Here is a 10,668-nt window from a genome sequence, read left to right on the forward strand (position 1 = left end):
TTAGTATCCAGCTTTTTTTTTTTTTTGGAAGCTTACTCTTGAAAATTATATTGAATATGAACAATTTAGAGTCAAAGGGACAAGCGAGGGGACCACTGCTTTTAACTACAGAGACATTTTGAAGCTCTGCAGGTAAATGTCACAGTGGATCTACGATACAGATAATAGAGTCAGAGATATTTAGGTACAGAAATGAGAGGTTTTATTAAATTTTCAATTGTGGATATAATGGAGTGGGAAAAATATTACTCCTCCTAATTCATTCTCCATTTCCACATGCATCAAATACACATTGAATGACTTTAAGGAAGCATTTTGTAATCACTTTATAAAAGTTTTATGTCCCACAGAAATTACCCCAAAATATGTAGTTATCCAGAAAGAATCAAACATCTCTATCAAATGAGGAATCAAGAGGACCTAAGAAAAAATATTTTTCTTCATTTACTTGTTATATTTATTATTTGATACATTGCTGGCTTGATAAATATTGAGGTATGGCTTAGGTTCTAATTGTTTTTATAAATTTAGCCATTCCTTAAGTCATGTACTTATCACATACAAAAGTGATGTATAACCATGTCTTCCCCTCAGCCTCCCACAACTTCTCTTCCTCATGGGCCCCTATTCTGCTCAAAAGGCAAGGTTTCCTGGGGTCCTGTTTTAACATAATAAAACAAACACCTACATGGATGAAGAAACCTTAGAAATATTTGCCTGTATATATACATGTGTGTGTGAATGTGTTCACATGTAAGTAAATTTCATCCCAAAAAGCCAAAGCAGAAAAAATAATAATCTCGTACTTTATCTGAGCTTTGAAAGTAGTACCATAGGATTTTAACTGGGAGCTAATTATAGTTGTTCTAGTTTACTGCTCGTTAATATTTTGTTATACAATATAGTAATAGGAGATGCCTGCCCGTTCCATCCCCAGATATTGGGAGTTTTACTCCATAACACAGAACCCTCACTTTGTTCAGAATGTTATACATGAGTCCTGATGTTCTCCCAGTGCATGTCTTTGGACTTCTTCCGCCTATTTTCCTAGTAACTCTATGGAGGGGGCTTTCTCAGTTAAATTGTTTAGAAGGGTTGTATGTGTATGTCATTGGAAAGCTTACCCCTTACTTTACATTTTCAACTGGACTTCCTAGGAGTACATTTCAAGAGGAAAAGTAGAAGGGCGTGAGACTTTAAATCAATTATTTGACCTGAGCCACTTCAATCCCCAGTCACAGCGATTCTAAGAATTCAATTAAGCAATTCTAGTATTTTCTCTAGAGGAACAATTTGTTCCTAAATTTTAATTTTGTTATATCATGATTATACTTCTGGATTTTTAAAAAAGCATGGATAGAGAGAAGGAGTGAGAAAGACATGGAGACAGAGACGGAGACAGAGACATCTGGGGGAGAGAAGACAGGAGGACAGAGATTGGATTTCAACAAAGTGAGACACAATTTTTCAGAATGTCTGAAACAGACTGATTCTTACACAGATCTCTGCTCCATTTTCTGAATGCCTGGGTTATATCATTATAATGTAAAATTATAGCATCATTTGATTTTCATTATGAAAATGTCTATTCATATTTATGTAATAATTTTATCTCTGAAGAAAGGCCAATGATCTCAGGTAACTTTTCTCTGACTATGCGGATAATGATATATGACTCTCGTTACCAGGGCCACAAACTTACTTTCCTATTTATCACCATCTTCATCTTCTTCATCATTGTCATTATCATATTTTTATAACATTCAAGTGTATGAATAAAACTGATTTAAATTCCTTGACATATGAAATCACTACATCTGTTTATTCATCTTGTGATTTAATGTATCTTTGAAAAAGAAAGGAAAATACTATTATTGGTGACACTGTATTGTCTCAATTTACGTTCAGTTTCTTTACCATTCAACTTTTATAATGCAACAAATGATAGTGATATTTGTAATAAAAAATTAAATAACATATGTGATAGTTGATAAACTCATTTTTATGATTCTATCTCAATCACAAGATCAAATATACAAATTGAAAATTACTGGCAACCAGAAGGTGGGAACATGGGGAGATGTTGTTTAAAGGGTACAAACTACTGATCATAAATATGAAGATCTAATATACAGCATGATGACTATAGTTACAATATGGTATTACATACCTAAAAGCAACTAAGAGAGTAGATCTTAAATGTTCTCATCATAAAAAAAATTGTAATTATGTGTTCTAGACCTGTCCTAGCCTCCTGGGAAAAATAATTAATTTAATAGTAATATAATTTATTTCCCTACTTTTATTATGCTTTTTTTATCATTCTTTCCTCCATATAAAACACATATTCTGTGCCTTGTGGAAACATACTTTTCAACAAGGGTGCCAAAGGTATCTGAAATAATATGAATGTATTACCAGAATTGAAGAACTCATAATGTTAGAGTCTTCAAATACTGCCCTAAATGGGAGTAAAGTAAACAAAGTGCAAAACAAATCTCATCTCTCTCTTAACTTGTCCTTCTTAATGCTGACATCACTGTGGGTTTTTTTTTTTAACTTTTTAATTAAATTTATTGTGATGGCATTGGTTAATAAAAATATATAGGTTGCAAGTGTACAATTCTATGATGCATCATCTGTACGTTGCACTGTGTGTCCATCACACAAAGTCAGATCACCCAAATATATTTGACTCCCTCTTCCATTTACTCACCCGTCCACTTTCCTTCTCCCTGGTAACCACCACTGTCATAACTCTTTGGGCAGAACCAGTAATGGAAGCAATGATTTGCAATTTCTGAGATCATGGCTTTGTTTTGTTTGTTATTTTCAAAGTATATACATTAAACTGTATCTTTCCAGCTCATTATAAATGACTTCCCAAGTTGGTCCCTAACTGCAGGGGAAATCAGAATACCATTTCCCAGCATTCTCTTCCTTGTATGATTCAAATTTACAGTTTGTCAGGGGACTTTTTGCAAATTTGGAAGTTGAAATCCAAGCAGGGGTTATTATTCTCCAGAAGTGTTTGTAGTCAGACTGGTGAGCATATGGGAGATCCATACTGGTTTTTCAGTGTGTGAGAACTACCTATAATACTGCTGAGACTATTGATAAATGCTTTTTCAAAAATATCTGAGAGCCACTGCCATTTCCCACAAACTTTCCTGAACCAGTCTCCCCAGGGCTTCAACCTGAGATCTTTGATATTAGTTCCCTCAACATTCTAGCAGGTATTCAAAAACATTTCCCCTACTTCTTTACAGGAATGTTGAGTTTTGAAGCCTTTTACATTAAAGATACTATAGAAATCAATTTGGAACTGAGATGGGCTTCTAAAATGAGCAAGAAAATGGTTAATTACATTCCTCCACATGTATCCTACTTTTTCTCCTTCCAGGGACATTCCTAATGCTCTACCTTGAAGAATAGGAAATGAAGAGTAGAGTCACCAAGACATGGAGTAACAACTGCTTTCAATCTATTTCTCTTTGGCAGACAGCTTATTTCAAAGGACATTAGGTGATGATAGAGGCTTTCAGCAATTGGCATTTCAGAACATGGTATCACTGACTTTTCACGCCGGTCAAAATAAATGATTCAGCCTTTGGAAAAGATTCCTCAGGGAATAAAAATACCAAGGTGTGGGAATAGGGAAGAAAAAGCACAGACACCAGAGATTCTACTAAATCAAATCAGCAAAAAGGGATGAACTAAGGATGCATGCAATAGCACGGGTGCACCTAAAAATAGTGTGCTGAGGAAGTAAAGCCAGACATAAACTTCATTTCTTGTGGTTTCTTTGGGAGGGGGTAGGTGGTAACAAGGGAAAAAGGAGAAGGGGCAGTCAAGGATCATGAATAGTGGGCTCCTGGGCATGGACAATGGGGAGGACTGACTGTGCAAGTGGTGGGGGGCTGGGACAGGAGACGGCAATGGGGGAAAAGGTGGGACAACTGTAACTGAACAACAGTAAAAAAAGAATGCAGAAAATAATTCCAGAAACTAATCTACAGTGACTGAAAGACAACACTGGGTACTCGCATCCAACGGCAGGCATGGGGGTGGGGAAATAACTAGGAAAAGGCAAAGGGAAATGTTTAGCTTAATGTAAATGTCCTCTGTCTCTATTAATACATGACTGTCAATACTTGTCCAAATCCACTCATTTAAAATAATTGTATGTACTTTTTTATAAGGTATACTCATTAAATTTGAGTAAACTTATACAACCAGAATGGATCAGGCATTTTTAATTTACAGATAGTTTAAAATATATAAAATATCCCCAAAATTCATATATAAATAAACTATACCTAAATTTCTTCATTGGTTACTATCATTGATAGGCCTAATAAGTGTAGTGCAATACAAGCAATTTTAATCTAAGCCTAGAGTTCAATTATTTCTACACAAAGCAATAACTAATAATATTTATAAATGTCATATGTTTAATCATTGTAACTTTCTAATAGTTGAAACTTATTAGAATCTCACATTTTTACATTTTCACATTTTATACCCTTGATTACAGAACCCTTGAGTCTTATTTCTTTATTCATCTTTTAAGTTTTAGCATAAATGTTACTTTTCAAAAAGCTACTTTGATTTTTAGAATTATTTACTTTCTCCTTTTTATTACAATAATGTTTACATGTTATAACAATTAACAGATTTTGAGTTTGTCTCTCACAATTTTAGCAGAAAAAAATACTTAAGAGCGCATGCAATGCTTAGCAATTAGTACAAATGTATTGAAACAATTATATACATATATCTAGCAAGATTTATTTTTGAAAGCATTCAGTACATAAAAGTATCACTTATGGGAAGAAATATTTCTAGCCAAAATCGAATTTAATATTCTAGATTGAAGAAGGCAGGTCACAACTAAACAGTGAAAAGATCTCTGTAAAAAAGCAGAGAGAAGTGCAGGGATCAGGAAGTCTTGGGAAACCTAATATGATATAAATCATAGAGGGGAAAAAAGACATAGCTATGAACTAATGAACTGAAAATTGTTTTCGATTTCCCCATTCATGTTTCAACAACATATTACATCCCAATTTTGTCTCATTGTTTTCGAAATAGCAAAACCTTCGAAGCATATCCTTGAGAGCTTCTTTCACCTGCTGGTTCCTTAGAGTGTAAATGAAGGGATTTAGTAATGGAGCAACAGAGGTGTTGAGCACAGCTATGCCTTTGGTTAAAGTCACCCTTTCCTTTGCTGAAGGTTTCATATACATAAATATGCAACTCCCATAAGTAATAGAGACGACCACCATGTGTGAGGAACAGGTGGAGAAGGCCTTTGTTCGTTGTTGAACAGAAGGGAATTTTAGGATGGTTTTGATGATGTATGTGTAGGAGAGAACCACTGACACCAAAGTGAAAACAAGGGTCACCACAGCTAAGACAAAAGCCATCAATTCTATAACGTGTGTATCTGTGCAAGAGATTTGCAGTATAGGAGAAGAGTCACAGAGGAAGTGATCAATAGTTTTGGAATCACAGAAGTCCAACCTGAGTCCCAAGACCAAAGGGGGAAATATGACTAGGAATCCAGTTACCCAAGAGCTGACTACAAGCTGATAGCACACTTTGCTGTTCATGATGATGGGGTAATGCAGGGGTTTGCAGATGGAGACATAGCGGTCATAGGACATGGCAGCCAGAAGGTAAAATTCTGTAACTCCTAATAAAAGAAAAAAGAACAATTGAGTTGCACAACCATTGTAGGAAATTGTTTTGTCTCCAGTCAGAATGCTTATTAAAAATCGTGGAATGCCGACAGTTGTGAATGAAATCTCTAAGAAGGAGAAATTTCGGAGGAAGAAATACATTGGAGTCTTGAGATGGGGATCCAGCACGGTGAGGAGGATGATAATTAAGTTCCCTGTCAGGCTCAAGATGTAGTTGAGAAACAGAAACAGGAAAATCACAATTTGCAACACAGGATCATCTGTCAGTCCACGCAAAATGAATTCTATTTCCGTTGACTTGTTCATTACTTTCTTTTTCCTATCAAAGCTAGAGAAAACGAAATTTATATCATACCTGAGAAAATAGTTTTCTTTATTCTCAGCCATCGATTGTTCCATATTCAGAAACTTAATTATGTACATATATTTTCACGAATCAACTTTGAGTTCATCAAAATGAACATGTCCTCTAATGTCAGCCATTTTTACAAAAATGCTCTTTTTTACATTGTCTAGATTGAAATAAGTCTTGTTTACCACTTAATAGGGGGCTGGCTTTTCATTCAAAATTTATCTACATTATTTAGTGTTGGTCTATCTTTCAAAGTCTTTACACTAATAGGCTATTTAAATAGTTTATATTTTCTGTTTTCTGAATTTAACAAATATTTCAAGTAATTTTATTCCATTTATTCATCACCAAATCCCATTTTATATATACTTTCTTACATTTTTGTGTCATTTTTAAAAAATGTTTTTCACTCCATCTGTCTGCTTGTTCATATATTTTATCAGGGGCCTCTAGATTCAACACTTCAAAAATTCCCAGTATATCATTAACAATGACTCTGATATGGATGATATAAAACAAACAGAAAAACTGAAATTGGTCTTTCCATATTTTAATCCTTTTTTTACTTTATTCAATTTATAGTCTCCTATTACTTTCTTCATGGTTGTGCAGATTACATTAAGAAGCCATATCTTTTCATTTAAGCATAAAATGATTTTAAGCACAGTCACAGTTCTTGTCACTGACTACTGCTGCAGCAGTATTTTATAGTTATTAATAACTTGCTTTTATTAATTTATTCTTTGTAGTACAGCAAGACTCTTTGTCTTAGCCAATGTTCAGAACTGACAGATGATATTCAAAAAGTTTTCTTTTTTACCCTTATTTCAAAACATAAACTGTAGTGACTCTCTATCATTCATTCATTTGATAAATATTTACTTAGCTCTGACTATGTGCAATGAATTTCTCTAGGTGGGAACTGAGGGTTTATTGGAGGTGAAAAATATTACTCTTCAACAAGTATATATTTTTAAGTTTATAAAGACTTAGGGATCTGTTCAGGAACAATTACATTTTCTATTAAAATCAGTTTTCTTACTTTGACAAATTTCAGTGGTTATTTTGTTGCTCTTTATGGGGTGGGGGAACAACCTCAATCCTGAAGTCTAGGAAAAAAATAAAAATATTGTTGTCAAATTTTACATTCTTCTCAAATAATACACTTTCTAAGCATGAAAAAATAAAATAAAATGTAAGCTGTAATAGAAAAAAATCAAATGCCACATAAGTATTTCCCTTTTCTTTTCAATTAAGTTCATTCAAATATATTCCTCTACTTTTCTAGATGACAGTATTATTTTATTCACACATTTTTAAAGCTACTGAATCCCTAGAATTTTTATGTTAAACATCTTAATGCTTACCACCTATTTTAATCTATTGTTCATGAATAATATTAGTCCTTGCATTCCAACATAAATGTTTTTTATTTGATTGTCCCTAAGGTTTTTCCATTAATCACTTTCCTTTCATTAAAATATAAATCTACATTTTTTATTATCTGTGGAATTGTATTACTTGATAGACTAAATAAAACTCATACACACATTATTTCATAATTGTTTCCTATTATTCACAATGATCTTAATTCTGTTAAACACACTAATTGCCTTTAACCTTGAACTGGGTGTAAATGTTTTGTTAGATTTCCTCAAGATTTAAAATATCTCTAATTTTCCCTCAATGATCAGCCAATGAAGTTAATCAAGTTAGAGAGAATGAATTTGGCATTTTTATATGATAAATTATGTTATTACATTTTATAAATATTCATAGTAAAATTATAAAAGAATTTTTATTTCATCAAAAGGAATAGGTAAATAAAACAATTTAAAGACATTTAAATCTCTTGTATTGAAAAATATTTTCCTAACTTCTGACTCAAAAAAAAAAGTTCAACTTAGTATTTGACTTACCTTTCACAGGGCATATTGGTGTTTCTTTTTTGTCACAATATATAGTAGAAAATATGAACTAACTAAGTTAAAAGTGATGATGGTCATTTCAGGATTTTATTCAATTATTAAAATGATGTGAAAACAATATTTTCTTTAAAAATATTTGAATAAAATGTGAAGTGTGTTTTATTCATTTTCCAAAAGATTCTCATTTTTTCTCTTAAGATCACATTTGCTACATATCTCAAAATTTAGATATTAAAGAACAATGATGTATCTCTATCATCCTTCCCAGTTTGGTTAAATTTTCAGGAAACTTTCCTTAAGCTTTAACTGGAAGGGTTATATCATAGATTAAAATCTAGCAAGAAATACAACATTTAAGTACAGAAATTTAACATATCCCATGATTCTAACTAAATTTTATTGTTTTGCTCATTAGGGACACAAGGGAATCTGTTAAAATCAGCAAACAAAAGAATAAATAAAATATTTCCCTAAAGACTGATATTCAGAAAGTACTAGTCGTGTGCCAATTAAAAAAAAAATTCACTCAGCTTTTTCTCTGTTTAAACTGAAAATATACAACCAAAACATCAATTGCTTCATAGTTCAAAGACAATATGAAAAAGAAGTCGAACATGGCAGGTAGGTAGGTGGGAGCTGAGCCCACTTCTTTCTGCATCCAACTAGAACACAGCCAATCTTCAAAAAAAACTAAACAGCCAACAGAATCTCAGCTGATAGGAAGTTTAGAAGCCGAAGTGTGCAGAGGGTGCTTCAAAATGGCGGGGGCGGGGGGAGGCGGGGTGGTAAGGAAGTTTTATAGGCCGATGGGAAGGTCCTTGGGCCTGGCACCAAAGCCTGAGACTGTCACAGGTACCCTGGAGGAGAGCCAGGTCAGTGATAGCAGCCTAGTGTCTTCCTCCCCTCCCAGGGCAGAGCAGTCCCAGACTCGTGCCAGGAGAAACCTGGATGCATAAATTCGCTGGGGGCGGGGGGTGGTGAAAGGCTGCAAGTGACACATAGCCAGTGGAGTACTGAGGCTGAGAGAAGGTGGCCTGTGACCGACCATGACCCAGATAGACTCTGGACTGGTCAGAGGGTTGGACTATGTGGAAAGCCAGGCCGTGACTCTGAGCGGCAGTGTCACACAAAAACTTTTTTCAAAAGGGGAACTGAAGTGCTCAGTGAAGGGATCTTGCACACTTAGCTGCCCAGCCAACAATAACAGGAGTCGGGGCGCAATTTGCTCACACTCAGTGTACTTCATGGACTGATTAAAGGAGTGTAAAACAAGGTGCTTTATTGGTGCTGGCTGGGCGCAAACGCACAGAGTAGAGAGCGCAGGCTACACAGTGCTCTGAGGGTGTGGGCAGGAAACTGGGAACCTGTAATTATTGTAGCCCAGTCTGAGCCCCCATCCTTGTGAAACCACAGGAAAGAAAAAAAATGGAGCCCAGCACCCCCTGCCGGCAGGAATCAGGAAGATCTGTAAAACCTGTTCGGCAGGGGTTTTTTCTGTTTTTTTTTGTTTTCCCTCTCAAGACTAACACAGTAAGATCTGGAATGGAGAGTAAACCAGAGACAGATCCAGAAAGAAGTCAGAAGGTGAATGCCAACAGCTGAGACAAATTTCACTTTGTTCTTCAGTAGGGCTTACATGATTTTTATTTCTCTTTTTTCTTTCCATTTAGTTTTTCTGTTTTTCTTTTATTTTTTGTTTTGTCTTTTTATTCTCCCTTTCATATTGCATTTTAATTTTTCTCCTTTCACTTCACTTGTATTCCACATAACTCATTACTCTTGGTCTTCTTTTTTTATTCTTTTTATTCAGATTATATATTTTTTAATCATAGTATTGTTATTCCAAATCCCACATAGCACCCTTCCTTGGTCTTAATCCATTTCACCATCTTCCTGAGCTTTATAATTATTGTGTAAACTTTATTTTCTCACACAATGCCAAGTTTCTATCCCTTTCATTCTCTATTCCTCCTCCATCTAACCTCGTATAAGTGCTCTTCTTTCTTAAGTCAGCTCACATTCTTTTTCCCCTATAATGAGTCTTATTTCTTTTCCACCTTTTATAAACAGTGGCTAGTTGGGTGAAATACCACAGTTATTGCTGTATTTTTCCAAAGAAACTCCTATTTGTTCACTATTTGTACATTAAGCCCATTGAATACTCTCCTCCTGTGTTATTCCATTTTACCTTCCCCCTGCCACTGATCAGTTGAGTGAGGAATTTCATTTCATTGGTTTTTCTCCCCCTTTTTTTCCCCTCTCTCAACCTGGATTTTACTCCTTACTCTTACTAGTTTGCTCCCCCCATCCTCTCAAAATCATATTTCTTTACTGCAGACATCTCATTCACTTTGTGCTTTTCTACAGTATTCTTATTTCTGTCGTACCTTTATTAAACTTCATTCAGCTGTCATTGCTATCAACACTGCTGTGGTTTTTCTGCAATTTCACTCTCATTGGTCCCGTACTTTTTCAATTTTACTTCAAACCTCATAATATACTCTTCCCTTTTCTTACCCCATTGCCATTTCATGTTTTACTTACATTTTAAATTTTGTTCTCTCCCTCTCTTCACCTCAGTTCTATCCCAACTCTTATCAAATCTCCTCCCTCTTACCATACAATAACATTTTTTTCCTCTTTTAGTTATCTCATATTCCTTTTGATATATAATATCTGCAAT

General features: G+C 34.5%; 1 protein-coding gene across 1 annotated transcript; it reads right to left on the reverse strand.

Annotated features, from left to right (window-relative positions):
* Positions 1-6,011, reverse strand: LOC129085083 (olfactory receptor 6C6-like). The gene is made up of 2 exons (XM_054591498.1): positions 5,101-6,011; positions 1-37 (listed from the first exon to the last, which is right to left on the reverse strand). The coding sequence occupies exons 1-2, from the start codon at positions 6,009-6,011 to the stop codon at positions 1-3; spliced, it is 948 nt and encodes a 315-aa protein (XP_054447473.1).
* Positions 6,012-10,668: the final 4,657 nt, after the last annotated feature.

The sequence above is a fragment of the Pteronotus mesoamericanus genome, unplaced genomic scaffold (assembly GCF_021234165.1).
Source record: "Pteronotus mesoamericanus isolate MK-2021 breed Mesoamerican mustached bat unplaced genomic scaffold, CSHL_Meso_final scaffold_21, whole genome shotgun sequence".
NCBI classification, from domain to species: Eukaryota; Metazoa; Chordata; class Mammalia; order Chiroptera; family Mormoopidae; genus Pteronotus; species Pteronotus mesoamericanus.